This window comes from Gossypium raimondii, chromosome 8, assembly GCF_025698545.1.
Source record: "Gossypium raimondii isolate GPD5lz chromosome 8, ASM2569854v1, whole genome shotgun sequence".
Classification (NCBI taxonomy): Eukaryota; Viridiplantae; Streptophyta; class Magnoliopsida; order Malvales; family Malvaceae; genus Gossypium; species Gossypium raimondii.
In genome coordinates, this window is record NC_068572.1 from 50,207,851 (window position 1) to 50,227,739 (window position 19,889).

The 19,889-nt window shown below is 31.7% G+C and overlaps 2 protein-coding genes across 2 annotated transcripts; one reads left to right on the forward strand and one right to left on the reverse strand.

Moving 5' to 3' along the window:
- The first annotated feature begins 12,111 nt into the window (after positions 1-12,111).
- LOC105791930 (transcription factor MYC2) lies at positions 12,112-14,652 on the forward strand. The gene has a single exon (XM_012620234.2). It carries the CDS (start codon positions 12,241-12,243, stop codon positions 14,269-14,271), a length of 2,031 nt encoding a protein of 676 aa, XP_012475688.1. The 5' UTR covers positions 12,112-12,240; the 3' UTR covers positions 14,272-14,652.
- A 4,363-nt stretch (positions 14,653-19,015) lies between these two features.
- On the reverse strand, positions 19,016-19,333 carry LOC105793388 (uncharacterized). The gene has a single exon (XM_012622300.1). It carries the CDS (start codon positions 19,331-19,333, stop codon positions 19,016-19,018), a length of 318 nt encoding a protein of 105 aa, XP_012477754.1.
- Between the last annotated feature and the right edge of the window lie 556 nt (positions 19,334-19,889).

Consider the following 19,889-nt stretch of genomic DNA (forward strand, 5'->3'; position numbering starts at 1 on the left):
TTAAAATATAATTTTATTATTATTAATTTAAAATTTTATAAATTATAAAAAATTTAAATTAAAAACCTACCAGGTTTATTGTAACCAGTGATATCCTTGATTCCCCTAAAACCATATTTAATTAACGACCCTTCCTACGTGGATGTTATTATGGACTCGTTTCAAAAATATATATGTAATGATCATAGAATGAGTGCATTGCAATGAGAAGGAACGAGGTTAACAACATATATGTACTTAAACTAAATAATAATAATAATTTAAATTGCGAGTGAACAAATTTTAAATAGATAATTTATTAAATTAAAATATTAAATATACTTTAATTGTTTATTACTGTAATATTTGTGTAAGCATTAAATAGTTTATTTTGTTATTAGGCCAATAAAGAAAAGCTCATGTTGGACTTTGATTAGCTTGCTAACGGAGATTGATTAAAATATTTAATTTCAAAAATTGAATAATTAAATCGAAATAATTAATAGTTAAATGACCAAATTAGAATCAAATACATATTTGGGTGACTATTTGTATAGTTTACCCTATAATTTAACTAAATAATATATAAAAACTCTAGTTTTTAAAAGTATATAATTAATTTTTTATTATATTTTATCTTTATTTTTAATTTAAAATAATATAGCCATTAACTAATATATTTCATTTATAATTTTATTTATACGTATGATACTATTATTTTTTTATGAAATTGTTTTATCAACATGGTACTAGTGATTAAGTGGCACTTATGTAAAGATGAAAAGTAATTTGAGTTTTCAACCTTTGATCAAATGTTTTTGAGAATCATGGATAAAAAATGTGACTTACACCCAATCCCATCCGCAATGCTAATTAACATACTTGATTCTATACCTCCTTGTCGGTGCTTTTGGTTGGAAAGCACCCAATTTCACATGGAGGGATAGGCATTATGGTCGCAATTACATCTTTTCAAGCTTTTTTTACCCCAATATTTAGCTTCAATTAATGATATAATAGGCTGTTTTTTTTTTCTCTAAAGAAAAATGGTGATTTAGAAAACTGGAAAGGCCAAGTTTATAGAAGTAGGGTGTGCATAATTCGGGTAAAACTGAAAAAATTCGGTTAATCGACCGAATTCGGTTAATCGGTCGGTTAACCGAATTTTTTCGGTCGGGGGTCGGTTAATTTTTTTATGATTTTTCGGTTAACGGTTAATTCGATTCGAAACCGGTCGGTTAACCGAAAAAATTAATAAATAAAATTATCCAACCCAGCCCAAACTCAATTACCCAACCCAATCACCCAACCCAATAAAACTAAAACTAAAGTTTACCCAATTACCCAATCCAATAAAACTAAAACTAAAAGACAACCCAATTTACTAAAGTCTAAAACCCAATTTACTTTAATAATTTTAAATTTTAAATTTTAAAATAAAAATAAAAAATTCGGTAATTCGGTATTTTTCGTAATTCGTTAATTGGGTAATTTTAACCAAAAATAAAAAATACATAATTTTCGGTTAATTCGGTTAACCGACCTTATTAACCGAAAAAATTTCGGTTCATTTAATTTAAAAAAAAAATCGTTTCGGTTAACGGTTAAAATTTTTGGAAGGTCGGTTAATTCGGTTATAGTAATTTCGGGTCGGTTAACCGAATGAACACCCCTATATAGAAGGTGGCCGAAGCCAGCTCGCCCCTTTTCTATCGGATTCTAGAACCCAACTCATCAATCCAGAGATGTTTATTAATATGAAGGAAAAATGGGACTCCTCCCTTCACAAATAGAATGTGTGAGTTTTGGGTACCCATATTCATAGAAATTTTTATTTTCGTGTTTATCCTAATTGTTGGCTCAACTTATGCATGGCGAAAAGAAAGATTGAAATTATCTTAGTTCTTGAATATTCAAATAATAAAAAGAAAGAAAGAAAAAAGTAAAAATAATAATAACATTGAGTATAAATTCCATCGAATTTCCCTTACTTGATCGAACAACCCAAAGTTCAGTTATTTCAATTACATTAAATGATCTTTCAAATTGGTAAAAACTCTCAACTTTTTCAAAACCTTTTTTAAGAGTCAAATCATTATTATATGTATTTTTCAAAGAAGAAATTTCTTTAATCATTGTTATAATGAGACTTGCATAAGATTAAAAAGGTGGTGATTTAGATTTAAATTATGTAAGGTGCCATACCAGAAAAGGGGAAGGATAAGGTTCACAATCAATGGATTCCGATACTTCAACTTGGTGTTGATCTTCAACGTAATGGGTGCAAGGGATATCATGAAGGCTAGCATGAAAGGATCAAGGACAGGGTGGATGAGCATGAGCCAAAACTGAGGTCAGAACTAGCAGTCAAACGCTGTGTTGGTTGGTCAGTCGCTCTCATTCAGGGTCACAGGCAGTGACAGGTGCACTTCCATCTCTTGGAACATCGTCCTCGCCTATTGGCAGTTTGGTAAAACATTCACTGACAATAATTTCAGAGTTTGATTTCCCCATAAGTTAACACATAAGTTAGAAAAAGGAAAAAGTTAGCACATAACCCATTTCCAGTTTTACCCTTGATTGGCTCCAAGTTACCAATACTTAATTGCACTTGGGTAAAGACTTCCTTCTTCCCTCAAATGCTTGCACAAAAAGTTTAATTCGATGTAAAATACTTAAATCGCATTAAAATGACCAAGTTCAATTTTAATTCGATTCTACGCTATTTAAATTTAATTTCAAAATGAGATAGACCTAATATACAAACAGACCAAAAGTTTTAATTTTCGTACAAGATTTTGCAAGTGGGTATTTTTGTAATTAATCAATAATTTTAGGTCAATTTAAAAAAAGCTAAAAGAATGGAACAACATTGAAACTAGTATTTTGAGTATTTTCCAAGCAACCCGAACAAAAACCGAAGTATTTTGAGTAGCAGAATAGGTAGTTCAAATTTCCTTAGACCTAATCCCTGTCGCCTTCTTCCTTTGTCGCTTCACCTGCTTCTACTATTGCAGCAAGACTGAGAACTCGAACCCAACTCAGGTAAAAACTCTCTCTTTCCTTCCCATTTTGTAAGATTACCAAATCGAAAGTCAATATAATAAAATCTCCCTTTCGACTAAATCCTATCACCGACAACTATTGCTGAAATCGATCACCGAAATCCATCATTCTTGATTCACCTCTTTCAACACCGAGTCCAGAAAACCATCATTTTCGCTTCGTCTCTTTCAACACCAAAGTTCATTATTAGGTAAATTTTTTTTTGATTTTTTCACTACCAACATTGCTATATCTGGTTTTTTCTATTTTGAGTACAATGCTGATTTTTCCATTGCTTGTATTCTACTAGCCTGAACTCCCTGTTGTGTCTTTATTGCCATACAAACATTTGTGGGTTCAATGCTAAAATTGTTATGGATTAAATTATAAGAAATTGCTTAAGTTAAAAATGAATATTTGTGAACAATGTGGAAGTTATATATGTTATGCTCGATTGACATATATTTGCTTATAATTATACTTTTCATTTGAATTATTATGTAAAATTTGCTTTGATTTTTCCACTACCAACATTGCTATCTTCAATTTTTCTATTCTGAGTATAGTGCTAATTTTTCCATTGCTTAGTATTCTACTGTCTTGAACTCCCTATTGTGTCATTAGGCTAACATTTCTATCTCTGATTTTTCTATTCAGAGTACAATACTGATTTTTCCATTGCTTGTATTCTATTAGCATGAACTCCTTGTTGTGTCTTTATTGCCATATATACTATTTCCATAAGAATTCCTTGAATATGCCCCTGGTATGAACTTCTGTTTGTCTTGATGAATTGCTAGGGTAACTGGCCTGTGGAAAACTCTGTTTATAGCTGTCTTATCCTTGGCTTTCAATTGTTCTGTTTTGTTGTGCATTACTGGTCATTTTGACTTTTCTTATTATTTGATGTTTCAATGTTTTGCTCAATGTTTTTTTAGATCAAACATTATACTTTTTTAACACTACTAACAAGTTATATATAACATCCTTTTCACTTTTCCTAGAAGTGTAAAAACAGTAAAGTGAATTTCCAAGAATTGATTGAGCCAGTTATCACAAAATCAATCCTTTTCAAGTGAAAATGCAACCTTTTCAAGGCTAACTAAACAAAAGCTCCTACGTTTAAGTTGTCTTTAGACCTGCTTAAGGGTCAGGCCACTCGCTTAGGCTCAAAGGTCCACTAAAAAATGGGAGGGTTTGGATAAAAACACGAGACTTGAAAAATAGGCTTGACTAAAATTTAAGACTCATTTTCTATATGGGTCGACCTTTGGGCAAGATTTTTTTAGCTCGAGTTCGGCCCAAATATGTTATGTTATAAAAAATATTATATTAATGATATATATTTATATTAAATGACTAATTTAATAAAAATTAAACCCATTATGCAAAACCTAAAATAAACTTACCCAACTAAATAACTTGACCCAAAATATAAAATTTTAAGTTTATACTTAATACAATAAAATAATTTTTTATATTTATTTGTGTTTTTTAATATAAATAATTTTAATATGTTAGAAAACTTTTATTTTAGTGTTTTAGTGCATTTAGTGTATTGAATTTTAAATAAAAAGTAATATTAAAAAATTAAATATGGGCGGCTTGGTCGGGTTTAGGTTTACCTTTCTTAAACTAGATCAAATTCGAATGAAAAGGTAAGTATATTTTTTTAGTTAAGCTAGACCTAAAATTAAAAAATAAGTCTAAATACCTCACATGGATCCAACCAATGAATATCTCTAAATCCTTGCAAAACTATAACCCAAAACCAACCCCCCATGGCCCATGGGTCAAAGTTTTTCGAAAGATGGCCCAAGGACGGACTGATAAACTGCAGGTTGCTCTTAGCCCAACCCAAGTGATTCATATATTTTGTTTCCCAAAATAATTAAGTATTATTTTATAATTTAGAGATTAATATTTTTATCCTGTAGATGGGGTACCCCTTTGCTCCTGTCTAACATTACAGATTATTACTGAAATCAGCTCTTACGTCATGGTATATTAATTAACCATTATTTAATGATGAATTAACACAATGGCAGTTCCTTTCAACAGTACAAGTTAAAAATTTTATATTTCTTAAAGAAAAGGTCGCTATTTGATTATATATGCCAAATATGGATAAGAATTAAATCCTAACTTAACCAAAGTTAACCTAATCAATCACTTTGGTAAAAAAAATGCTTAAGGGTATAAGGCGTCCTCGAGGAATTTAAAAAAAAATATTAATTAATTTTCTTTTCAACTTCCCAAATTTATAAAATTGATCAAATCAACTCTTTAATTAATGTTGACCGTTAGTTTCTAACGAGATTATTATCAACTGTTAAATCAGCATCCGTTGGCTAACGTAGATTTATATCAACACTACCACATCAACAAAACTCAAAGAAGGAAAAATATGTTTTAAAATTTTAAGTTTAAAATAAACTTAGACAAATGATTGAACTAAATTCATTTAAATCTGAACACTTATTTGTTTAGATTCATTTCGAATTATAAAAATTATCAAATTTATAAAAAAATATTAATAAACCATTAATTTTAAAAAATAAAATTATAAAAATACTAAAATTTATAAAAGAGACAATTGAACCATAATCGAATTTAAAATCATTAAAATATAAAAATAAAATCATTATAAACATTTTTCCTCATATCAAATTCAACCATAAAAATTACTTTGAATTGAATTTAAAATAATAAATTTACAATTCAACCATATATTTTTTATTCAAATATCAAATTGTTTCTTTCTCGTAATAGATTTGTGGACTTGAGATTTATTTCATTAAAAATTATGGTTTTTTTATAATTTTGTAATTTTAATTATTTTATATTTTTCTAAAATTTTATGGCTTTTATAATTTCAGAATGAATTTAAATAAATAATTGTCGAAATTCATTTATCTGGACATTCATTTGTTTAGGTTCATTTTGAACTTAAATTTTAAAAGATTATAAAAATATTTTTGAATTTTTGTTTCGTTGAGTGACAATATTAAGGGTCACGTTAGTGATTCTATTAGAAAGTAAGGATCAACATTAGTTAAATAGTTAATTTGATCAATTTTGTAAATTCATGGATGCAAAAAAGAAAAAAAGAGATACTTAATTTGTTTTTTAAATCCTTCGAGGACCTTTTATAGCTTATAAAAGAATTTAATAGAGAGAGATAAATTCCTTGAAAGCATTAAGAAATCTTTTCTTAAATTGATAAGTGTAAAAATAACACATTTTAATCCTGTTCTTAACGCGTTTTTAGATGATTAATCAATGCAAAATGGTGAATTTTATTCTCCTAATCCTTTAAAATCATGTTTCTATACTTAGGAGAGTATCTGAGAGCAAAACAAGCGAAAACGGAGCGAAAATCAGACAATTGAAGCAAATTTCAGAAGCCACATGGGTTGGGTCTTCCCACACGGGTTGGACACATGACCGTGTGAGACACATGGGCTGCCACACGGTCATGTGCTAGACCGTGTGAATTTCGCGACTCGTACTCCAAATATGCAAAAAAAACCCGTAAGTTTTAGGTTTTTTAAGCATTCTAAGACATATAAATACTAAATATAAGAAGAGGGGAAGGGAGCTATCAAAGAATATTGAAGAAAACAACTCGGAAAACATCATTGAAGCCGACTCTAAAGCAAATTTCCACCAAGGTTGAAGATCTCCTTTTGATTTCTTTGAAGTTTATTATGAGTTTCTCTATTTCTTGTGGTTATACTGTTTTTGAAATTTTTTATTCGTGATTATGAACTAATTTTCTAAATACTTAGGGGAGATGAACCCTATGATGAATTCTGTCTTATGATTTTTGTTTTATGCAGTAAATACTTGAATCTTGTTCTTAGTTATGTGTGCTTAATTGATTTAATATTTCTGGATTATTAATTCATGCTTGATGTGCTTAATTTGAAGGAGGAATAGACCCTAATTAAGAGTAGATCTACCATAATTGAGTGGAGTTGCATGCAATCCTAGAAATAGAACGATATAAATCTACCGGATTAGAGTCAAATCTAATAGAGGAATCCATAGATCAAGTTAATGCGATAATAAGGGTTTTAATTAGAAATAAATTTTAATTAATCAACTTATAGTCAGTTGCTCTTAGTTTTGAAGAGAAATATTAGCATAATTTAATAATTTCTACGAATTAAGATATTAAGTGAATAAATTGTTTAATTCAGATTAATAATGACAGATGTAGTCTAGGTGGATTCTTTCCTTGGTATTGTTTCGCTTTTTGGTTGTTAATTGATTATTTTCCTGATTTGTTCTTAGTCGCGTTCTTTAGTTAATTAGTTTAGTCAATTTTAGTTTTGATCATTCACTCCAATTTGTTGATTAAATAATAGAAAGACGATAATCATTAGTACTTTTAGTCTTCGTGGGAACAATATTCGTGCTTACCGTAGCTATACTATTAATTAATAGGTACACTTGCGTTTATCAAATTTTTGGTTGGTTTTGTGGACATCATAAACCTACAATTTAAGATCTTAGGGGTGTATTGAAATTCTTGAACTAGAAGGATATCTTCTGATACATGGAAATTAATCCTTTTAAGGTTTATTATTGTTTCTTTCAACAACATTGCGTTTTTTTTAAGAACACAATATCCTTTATTGCTACACTCAACACTTGTCAATATCCAAACATCTAGAATTGAAAAAGGTTTATATAGTTTCATTGTTAATCATTTTCTGTCATTGGCAATTGTTAACAAAAGATGAGATAGGAAATGGGAGTAATGGAACTCGCAGCAGCAGTAGCCAGGAACGAACGCTGCAGCCATTAATTGATCATCTGTAGGCTGAAGATGATAATCTAATATAGATCAGCAGTGGCCATATATATAAGCTTGTGAATAATGTGCGTTCTGTGTGTCCCATATAATTTATAAACGAAAAAGACATGATCATTGCTGCTTCACTCACTTTGCTTTCACGTTATCTTCTCTTAAATTCCCAATATATTTGGGTCTCCACATGGAATCCAACACGAATCCCTTCTTTAATTTGTGTGCTAATGTGTTTGTCTTTGCCAGACGTCACGATTCATATATTAAAAAAGAACTTTCATCCATTTATGTTAAAAATGATTTTGAAATTTTCAGGTGTGGGTCTCACTTTTTTAGGTTTATTTTTGTTCTAAGTCCTTATTCTTTTTCAAACTTTTGAAACTTAGTACTTCTACTTATTTGATTTAAAAATTAAACTCCAAAGGACTGGGAGGCATAATTACAACTTTTTTGTTTGAACAATTTTAATCTAGATTCTGATCTTATCTGTTTTTTTAACACAATACTTAGAATGAAGTATAGCCCCACAATCCTTAAATAGAAGGATGCTCAAACTCATATTTCCTGCGCTAACAATAATGCCAAGAGTAATTTTTTTTTTTAACCTCAGCGGCTCTAGATTGTTTTTGCATCAAACTGATTATTCACGTGCTACTAATTAATAACATTTTGTTTGTTTCATTATGTTTGGCTTTGCTGAACTGTGGGTTGACTCTTTTTTTGTTTTGTTTTGGCGCCTTCTTCTTGGAGACTCGCTCTCAACTAGATTCCTCTGAGTTTGTGATACTTTCATATACCTGAACTTAATTTGAGTTATTACTTAGAGATGGTCGGAAAATTAAATATTTGAATACACCATAATAAATTGACATCTTAATTATGTATTCTCCATATAACTAAATGGGGATTTTATTTTTGTTCCAGAGTATTGCATATGGTCAGCATTTACCATTCGGGGGATTCAATTGATTGCGACAATATTAGGGCCAAACATTTATAAGCAGTTGTGAAACAACCACATGCCACATCAAAGATTTGATATTTTTCGTTTGTGAGTGCCAATTGCAGATATCCTATCCTGCAATATGGACCAAACATTCTAATCATTTCTGGGGAATCTCACATTTCATCACACCTTTTACGGGTTACATTATATATAGCAAGAATCTATGTTTTGATACACTATATTCCTTATACATTATCTCAAAATGTCCCGGGGCTGATTGAAAGTTTTTCGTTGCCTCCCCACATTTAAATATAATGTCTAATGACATCCTTTACCCACTGTTTGTAATGTATCAAACCAAATGTTGAATACTAAAATTCAGAGTTTTGTGTAAAAATGGAAAAAGAAAGGAAAGAGAGGAAGGAAATGGAAGAGGGTAGGAAAGTGAGTGCAACAAACAGTAAAAGAGCACGTTTGAAAATGTTTTTCTTTTTTTTTTTTTTAATTCTAGTAAATGATTTGATGATTGAATAGTAAATTTTTATTTAAATAATTGTAATAATAAATTTTTTTAGCATCATATATTAATTGTAATAATAACTCCATTGACGACATGTATATTATTTATCAATACAAACGCATTATTCTTTTTTTTTTCTTTAAATTCTTGGCAGCATCTGCAAATGCAATTATGGAGGGTGGAGTTTTTATGGTGAGTGCTGCCAAAGTGGAAGAAAGAACACAGTTGACACGTCACTAGCAACGCGTGGACTGGCCTTTTTTGAAGCATGAATCACGTGGAGCTGCCGTCCACTCCTGTTTTTATATAATAAATTAAACAATATTACATGTTTAGCTTTTATAAATTTTCTTTTGGGTCCCTCGTTTTTGCTTTTATTCCCTCTCTAACCCCTTTAATAATTAAATTTATAAATAAGAGAGGCGGAAAAGACAAGAAAGGCAAAGATATAAAATGAAAGAAAAGAGATAGCGGGATTTTGAGGATAAGCAAGCAAGATTTGGTTACCTTGTAATACACTAAAATCTAATATTATTTAGGACTATTGATAGTTGTATTAAATCATATAATACAGAGTAAGATGGGCATGTGAAACTTGTGGGATCTAGAAGCCATGAGCAGCCATATGGGATTCTAATTACCATCTTACTACATTAACATAGGCTTTGCAATTTTAAAGTTACTAATAATTTTTCCTTTTTCTTTTTCAGCGTGTTGGGGAATGTGCTGTGCAACTTGCCCGCTTTCTAGCCTTCATCCTACTTTTGAATTCAATAAATACACTACTTAATCCACAGTTTAGGAGCTAAACCATATTACTTTTTTCACTTTCATCCTTGAATTTTTTTTTTCATTTTAATTTCTAATGTTATTACACGTCCTTTAATCATTAAAATAAACCCATCGGGATATCCCACCAATCATAAATTATCACGTGGCATATGATAACGCTACAATGACACCATCATTCGAAAAAAAATCTAAAAAATCTTTTTGAAAATATAAAATTGATAATAAAACTATAAAAATATATAATTGCTTAAAAATTAAAAATATGTTATAAAATTTTCGATTGAGTCTTACTTCGATTAGCATGGACATAGGTTGCCAATAGAGGACATGAGTTCAAATGCGCTGAAGCGTGTTATCCTCTTATTTATGGGTTGGGAGGGCTATAGGTAGTTCTAAGCATTGTCTCAAAAGAGTAAATATGATCAAAACTTATAATAAAAAATTATTTAAAAAATTTAAATGTAGTAAAAATTATTGTATCTTGGAATAAATTATACATTCACTAATCACATTTAAAATATTAAAAATTTTTCTATAAAATTGTATATAATAATGCAATCAATTTTTATAAACATTGTATTTTTAAAATATTTTAATAAAAACTGAATAAATTTTTATATCAAATTTTAATATTTTAAAATACAACCATTTTAGTACTTTATCAACATTAGTGACAGCATGTTTTTTTTGCTCAACTCCTATTTAATGTTTGGATTAAGCTTCCTTCATCCATGGTCGTGAACATGTTGTTTTTTTTATTATTTTGTACTAAAGTTCTTTAGAATGGTCAAATACTTAACAGTATTTTTAAGACATTGGTGTTAAGATAAATAATTTTAGTTAAAGACAAATTTTTTAAATAATTAAAAATATTATTAAATTGAAATAATATTAATTTTCATTATTTAAATAAATTGAGAAAAAATTATCCAAATTTATCACTTAAAAAATCTACCAATTGTAAATTTCGATTGATTGAATTATAAAACAATTATAGTAGGCGTATCCAGACAATGATCCTTGAACCTCTAATAATTGTGATTTATAAAATTTTAAAATATAAAATATTTAATATTTTTAAAAATTAGTAAATTTTAAGTTGTTATTATAATTTTATAAAAAAAATTCAACATCATTATGACATTATTCTATGACAAGTGGTAGCCAATGATTGGTTGGATATTCCAACCATTAATTTTTAATATCTAAAGGACTAAACTCAGAACGTCAGATAACATTAAAGACCAAAGTGGGCCAAAAATAAATTTTAAGAACCAATGTGAGAAAATTGGTATACTTGAGAGACTAAAGTGTGCATTAAACCTAAACAGAACCTTCTCGGTACATACCAACGCATTGAAACCATCCTTTTGTCTTTGGGTAAATTGTACAAATAGTTATCCAACTATTAACATGTTTCTATTTTGGTCACTCAGATTTAAAAAGTTTTATTTTAGTCACTAATGTTATCAAAATCTAATATTTTGGTTTAAGTCTTGTCTGGAGTCTTTTTTTATAAATATTTTATTTATAAAATTACTATTTTAATAAATAAATTTCATGTTAGAAAAAGAGAAAATGGGTATAATATTTATAATTTTGCATTTATTTTTATAAAATATTCTATATTTGTATCAAAATTAAGATTTTAAATGTTTTTTAATTTTTGATTTTTAAGAACCAAGACTAAATTAATAGAGTGTGTAAAATTGAGGTTGAATTTGAAATTTTTTAGAATTAGAGTCAAATTGATAGGATTTATAAATATTAGAGATAAATTTATTATTATTCTAATAAAAATGGCCACATTATTTGATAGAATTTGAAATAAAGGAGTGACCAAAATATTAAAATTAGATAATGTTAATGACTAAAATGAAAAGTTTTAAACCTGGATGATCAAAATAGTATATGTAAAATTTAGGTTTTTGTTTTTTTTACTCCACGCGCTAAAACAAAAAAGAAAAAAAAAACAGTTGAGCTTTCACTCCAAATAAATCTGAAGCCAAACCCAGTTGCATCCCCAAAATAATCTGATCCCATCCCCCCACTCCCAGCTTCCGTGCTTTATTTTCCTCCTCCTCATTCACCTCCACAAAAACAAATTCCAAAGAAATAAATCTGGCGAAATCTTATGGAATGACGGACTATCAGTTAGCACCCACCATGAATCTTTGGACCGACGATAATGCATCTGTTATGGAAGCTTTCATGACCTCTGATCTTTCTTCTATATGGCCACCTCCACAATCCTCTGCTTCCACTTCCACTCCGGTTGTTGCTGCTGCTCCTCCTCCTCCTCCTCCTCCTGCTGGGCTCGACCCATCAAAGTCCTTCCTCCCCCACTCCCAGCCCTCCGTTTCTCTCCTCAATCAAGAGTCTCTTCAACAACGTCTCCAAGCCCTCATCGAAGGGGCTCGCGAGAGCTGGACTTACGCCATTTTCTGGCAGTCTTCTTACGATTGCTCCGCCACTACCGTGCTCGGTTGGGGGGACGGCTATTACAAAGGCGAAGAAGACAAAGGGAAGGCAAAGTTGAAAGCTCCTTCATCTTCTGTTGCTGAACAAGAACACCGTAAAAAAGTGCTTCGAGAACTCAACTCCTTGATTTCTGGATCCGCAGCTCCCACCGACGATGCCGTCGACGAAGAAGTCACCGACACCGAGTGGTTCTTTTTGGTATCCATGACGCAGTCTTTTGTCGACGGCAGCGGCCTTCCGGGCCAGGCTTTTTTCAATTCAAGTCCCGTTTGGGTTGCTGGGCCGGATCGGTTAGAGAGTTCCATGTGCGAGAGGGCGAAGCAAGCGCAAGTTTTTGGTTTGCAAACCTTGGTTTGTATACCGTCGGCAAATGGGGTTGTTGAGTTAGGGTCAACGGAACTCATCACGCAAAGCTCAGATATAATGAACAAGGTTCGGGTTTTGTTTAATTTCAATATCGAGATCGAAGCTGGTTCTTGGTGTATGAGTAACAACACTGCTGATCAAGGCGAAAATGACCCCTCTTCGCTTTGGATTAGTGACCCACATGCTGGAGTCGAGTTTAAGGAAAGCAGCAACACCACCACCACCACCACCACCAATCATACTAGCAACCAGAATCAGCAGACTCAAAAGTCAATTCAGTTCTGCGACAATCGTAGTTCCAGTAGTTTAACCGAGAATCCGAGTTCTATTCCTGCTGGAAATCATCACCAGCAGCAGCAGAGTCATCAGCAGGGGCAAAGTTTATGCTTGAATTTTTCCGATTATGGCTTTGATGAGAGTAGCAGTGTGAGGAATGGGAATTCATCTTCTCATTTGTTGAAACCTGAATCCGGAGAGATATTGAATTTTGGTGAGAGTAAGAGAAGTGGGAATGGGAATTTGTTCACAGGGAACTCTCCGTTCGCTGTGGAGAACAAGAAGAGGTCGCCTAATTCAAGAGGGAGTAACGAAGAAGCTATGCTTTCGTTTACTTCAGGTGTAATTTTACCTTCATCTGGTGTGGTGAAATCAAGTGGGGGTGCCGGGGATTCAGATCACTCTGATCTTGAAGCTTCCGTTGTTAAGGAGGCCGATAGTAGTCGAGTCGTAGAGCCTGAAAAGAGGCCTCGAAAACGGGGGAGAAAACCGGCTAACGGAAGAGAAGAGCCTCTAAATCATGTTGAAGCAGAGCGTCAAAGAAGGGAGAAGCTTAACCAGAAGTTCTACGCCCTGCGTGCGGTGGTTCCTAACGTGTCGAAGATGGATAAAGCATCGCTCTTGGGTGATGCTATTTCATATATTAACGAGCTCAAGTCGAAGCTACAAAGTGCAGATTCGGAGAAAGAGGAGATGCAGAGCCAATTAGAGGCATTGAAGAAAAATTTGTCAAGTAAAGCTCCACCACCACATGATCAAGACCTCAAGATTTCAAATCACACTGGCGATAAATTGATAGATTTGGAGATTGAGGTGAAGATTATTGGATGGGATGCAATGATTCAAATCCAATGCAGTAAAAAGAACCATCCAGCAGCAAAGCTAATGGCTGCCTTGAAGGAATTAGACCTGGATGTGCACCACGCTAGTGTATCAGTAGTGAAAGACTTGATGATCCAACAAGCCAATGTGAAGATGGGGAGCCGGTTTTTCACGCAGGAGCAATTAAAATCAGCCCTAACAACCAAACTTGGAGATGCAAGATAGAGAGTATTGAGCAGAGCTTGATTGAAAGATCATTGTTGAAAATGGCTGCAGGGTTCTGGGATATTTTAAGGCTCCTGGTAGCACGAGCTCTGTAAAATAATGTTCTATTTTGGTCTTATTAGTGTTTAGTGTAGTTAATAATAGTTTGAGAGGTGATGTTAATGAATCTGGAGCTTAACTGGTTAGCAGGTGGTGGGTTGATTTCCCATTAACTTTAAAAACACTGGTTTAACATTTGTTGAGCTCCAATCAAGTGAAAATAGCCCCCCCCCCCTTTTTTTTTGTGTTAAATCTTGTAGTATGTCTTGAATTCAATGTAAATAGCTTGTTAATGTTAAGAATATGAACCTGAATGAACAAGTTCTGGGTTTGTTGTTATAATTATTATGCTTCAGGAATATTAACCATTTTGAGTGTTTTTGAACAAGAACAAAGGGGGCATTGGAAATATGCAATTGCTGTTCTTGGTAGTGATGTTTCTTGCACTTTTTCTTAACCATTCATGTGCATGCTACCTTTTTTGTTGTGTATACACTTGTGGGATGGGATGTTTAAAAAAGATATTATATATTCAAGACTAACATGGGCATGTGTAACTTGTGGGAATTATTGATTTTTGAAGACCAAAATCTACAAGCCATGGGAATTCGTTTAGTTCACAGTCAACAATGAAATCAGAAATATGGGATTGTAATTACCATTTCCTTTGGTTTTTGATGGCTACATGAACTTGCAAAATAAAAAAATAAAAAATTCCTTTTTCTTTCATTTCTAATTTGTTGGGGAATGTGGTTTGCAAGTTGCCAACTTTGTAGGCTCCATCTTGCTTTGGAATTCAGTAAGTAACCAAATAGAGGGGGTACGCAATTGAAAGAAATAAATTTAGTTCCTCTAATTATTCAAAAACATTATGGTTGCTGTGTATAAAAGTTTATGGGGGGGCAGGGAGACAGGCTGGAAAGGGATGGTTGCATTCAACCCAAATTATTTCTTATATACCCACCTACTTTACAAACTTTATATTTCCTATCCCTTAACTTTTGAATTATTTAACATGATTATACCAAAAATTAAGCAACATGTATTACAACCTCATAAATTACAGCAACTTTATAGAAAAAAATGCTCAACAAAAGTTCGGGACAGTTATTCAAAGAGATTATAATATATGTATATGCAGACGTATGATTGATTTTATTTATAGCTAAAAACAACAAAATTGTACAAACTCAATTAATTAGGTTAGCTCGAAATATTTGGTGACTTCCACCTTGATTGCAAAGACAAAGACAAAGAAAAAGACATATTACTTTTTTCTCAATTAGAGACATATCACACAACACAAATATCTTGCTAATAACCCAAGATGTTGTTGGTAGTTCTGATTGAGACCAAATATTTTAGATGAAGGATTAAATTGTAAAATAGTTGAGGTATTGTTTAGGCTAGGGACTAAACTTGGAATTGGCCAAAAAGAACAAAGTTAGAAGAACAAATAAAGCAAAGAAGGTTTTAAAAAAATAAGAAAGAAATGAGGGTGGTATTTTCACATGGCAAACTGCCCCACAAAATAGTCCATTAAAATATCACTATAAAAGCATCAACCATTAATCAATTAAAAAGATATGGGAATCAATACATTATTTTATTTGGAGACCCAATCGACGGCCAACATCCAATCTCACGATACCAACGCATTTTGTCACATTCATTATTCCGGATTATTAATTTTTCGGTAATAAGTTTATTAAATTAGAATTATTATTTAGTAAAATAAATTAAAGTTCACACCTCATATTGAATTAAAGTTTATTATCAATAATTAAAATTGAAACACATTAAAATGAAAAAAAAACATTAAGCCTTTGAGTAATTAAAGTCAACAATTCAAATAAATCAAATCGAATTATATTGGTAGTACTCAATTATTACTAAGTTTTTTTAGTAAATAATGAAAAGTTATAAAATTATCATCTAATTATTAGATTTTTCTTTTTTGTCACCCGCAGTCTAATGACTAACAAAAAGTTGACGTGGTAGTTTTTAAATGCGGCATAATAATAAATTTAACTCTTAATATTTATACATTGTGCCAATTTAGTCTTGATTTTAAAAAATTAAACTCTCAATGTTTATACATTGTGTAACTTGATCTTTCTACAATTTTATTTTTCTTTGTGACCTTTTTCGACATGGTCTCTATGTTTAATTGAATGGAAAAATGAACAGTAATAAAAAACAGAACAACCCAAAATTTGAAAAACTTCATTAATTCATTCCAATTATAAGTCTAATTGCTTAAAAAAATTTGAGCTTTGATTTACTTCATCAATGACAATAATCAGTTCTAATTAACAAAAAATGAATTAATTATTATTGAGAGTGTTTCCACTACGTGTCTTGCAACCCAACTTGGAAACTTGAATAGCTCGCCATCCCCTGCTCATCTGATGGCCACAGCTCGCCATTCACCGGTTCGCTTGATGGTCACGACTTGCCACCTTCCCCAGATTGCCAGTTCCCCATGTAGTTGATCTGCTATTCGTCATTTCCTTGTTCACCAGTTGGTCAGTTCGCCACTTTCCAACCTCATCTCCCAGCTCGTCTATTCGCAAAGAGGCCCCTTCAAAGATACCTCTGAGGTTACGTGTCAAACCTAGAGGAGTAACGTGTTGGTGTGTATGGCACCTAATTATCCTTTAACACGTCTCATCAAGAAACTGTATTAAAAAAATATTTTTGTTTTTATTTCTAATTTACACTATGTATTGAATTATGTATTTATGTAAAAAAAGATAAGATAAATTTAAATAATATGTAAATATTAAAAGTTAGATTTTTTAAATTAATACTACATCAACACAATATGTAAACATTATTGATGGTTAAAAATTTCGACATGACTAGTCATTGGAACCTAAATCAATATGTCAGCTAGCCATGTTTATTTCTATCACAATCGTTGCCTCGTAACCCTTTCAAATCATCAACTGTCGTGCGAATTTGAAGTTCTCATCCACCATTCATATTATTCCAGTAAATAAATTTTTTTCCATATTATTTAGGAAAATAAAATCTAATTTTTCTTTGCCAGAAATGCACCCACATTTTTTGACAGGAAAAGAAAAAGCTTTGTTCTCTCTTTTGATCTCTAGAATTGCATGTGAAGACCTACCTTTGTCCACCATTCTTGTATATCTTTCATGCACAACAGGTTTTGGATCCTTGGGTTTTTTGTTTGTTTGTGGACAAAAAAGGATATGTGATGTGTGAATAAAAGTTACTTCACTAATTTGCATACTTAATTCTTCACTAAATCCCTTTTTGCCTTTGCAACCTTCATTTATATATTTGGGGTTTAGTTTTTACAACTTAAACTGTTAGTCTCAGTTTCATGTTTTCATGGTGAATTTTGTGTTGGGTAAATTGCGCTTGTATTCATCCAACTATTAGTGAATTTATTTTTTATCATCCAATTATGAAAAGTTACAAAATGGTCACTTAACTATTTGATTTTTTTTTTGTTACTAGCCACTAAATGGAGGACAGGAAAACAATGTGATAATTTTTAAAATTGACATAATAACAACTTTAACCCTCAACATTGATACATTGCATCAATTTAGTATTGATTTTTTAAAATTAACCTTCAATGTTTACACATTATATAATTTGATCCCTTTTCTTTTCAATTTTGTTTTCTTTACAACCCTTTCACCTAAAAGCTAAAAAGAACAAATCTATCAACAAAATTTGATTGAGAATATACCAAAATGAAAACACACACACAAAAAATCCAAGATAATAATTTTCTTATTTTCTCATTCTTTTAAAACTAACCTTCAATGTCACAAATAAAAGTAAATCTGTAAAAAAAAAATTAAATTACACAATGTGTAAGTAGTTAGGGTTAATTTTTTTTGGAATCAAGACTAAATTGACATAATGTATAAATGTTATGGGTTAAAGTTACTATCATGCCAGTTTTAAAGCTGTCTAACTATCTTTCCGTTAATAATTTAACAGTTGGTGACCCAAAAAAGAAAGTCGAATAGTTAGGTGACCATTTTTGTAGTTTTTATAATTGAGTGACCAAAAAAAAATATTAATAGTTAGGTGACTACCAGTGTAATTTACCTTTTTGTTTTCTTAACATTTTCATAGTGATAGCAAAATATGATTTTATGATAGTGTGGTTTCATTATTGACTTATGAACAACTAACATGTTTTTCTGGTTATATAAAATGAGATGTACGCTCTATTTGCAGAGAAAATAGAAGGGGGGGGGGGGAATAATATTGTAGTAGTATCTCGTAATATTGAATTATATGACATTTTAGAGGTTTTTAGATTAGTTTTAAGGATAGGATTTAAAGCTTAAAAATTTTAGAAAATTCAATACCTATTGAAGCACCTTTTGTATAGTTGAGGAATTTCTCTAACCCATTTTCAGATTCTGTAAAAATCCCAGTGGAATATCTTTAAAGATAATGAAGTGGTATGGGAACAATGTTGTGCCTGAGCCGAGCTCTCATTATCTGGTTTGGAATAAAAATAAAATGCTAAAATTCCAACCTTAGATTTGATTCGAGAATGGGGTTAGGGTTCTTGCTAGACAATAACATTATATTCAACTACAAATATTACATAATGAATATATATTAAATACCCTTTGCATCTAAAACTTGAAATGAGATGAGCCCACATTCTTAAATAAAGTTGGATGATAGTATCAAGTTATCCTCACATGTCCTTAAAGCTCCAATTCCTCCTCACCCCACTACTCCTCACCAGCTTAGGTTCATCATTGTCAGATTCAAATGCCGTAGCTCTGTAAGGGGAATCGATTGTCTTTAGGCGGCGATGACCCTTGTTTATCTTATTTTTAGCGATCACCAACGATGTTGGCTCATGATCACTTTTAATTTCATCGTAATATGCGGGGCTAATGCCTGAACAACTTGTACCAACCCTCTCTTTACAATTCTCTTCTTTAGCACAATATTCCCTATAGTTGTTTGAATTTGATCTGTGTTGGCAGATCAAGCAATTGAGGCTCATGGTCGCTTTGGTTCTTGTTTGTCCCCCCATACCAATATGAATATTTCTTTTATCCAGATTTGAAGGACAATTGGTAAAGGAATAGTGGGATTTCAAAGAAAAAGATGTTCATTGAGAAATTTAATGAAGTTTAAAGTGGGTAATTAAACAGATTCTGGTATGAAATTAGAATCATTGCTTTGGTTTTGCTATTTTCTGGGAGTAATAGATGCTTCCGCAAAGACGGGTACATCGATGCCTAAATTTGGTTGTCAAAATATTTAGTCTAACGTACCAACTAAAGATCCCCTCTCAAAGCATGCATCGGGAGTTTGATAAATTTGCAACATTGAATGCCAACCTCTACACAACTTGTTGGGTCCATCTTTGACTTATTAAGATGGACCTCTACACACACACCCAACCCAATAGCTTTACATTTGTCCTACCGTAGACCTGTCCATGGGCCGGGCCGGGCCCGGAAAAAATTTTGGCCCGACTCTTAGGCCCGGGCCCTGCCCGGCCCGAAATATGGGCCTGAAATTTTGCCCAGGCCCGGCCCGGGAAAAAATAATAA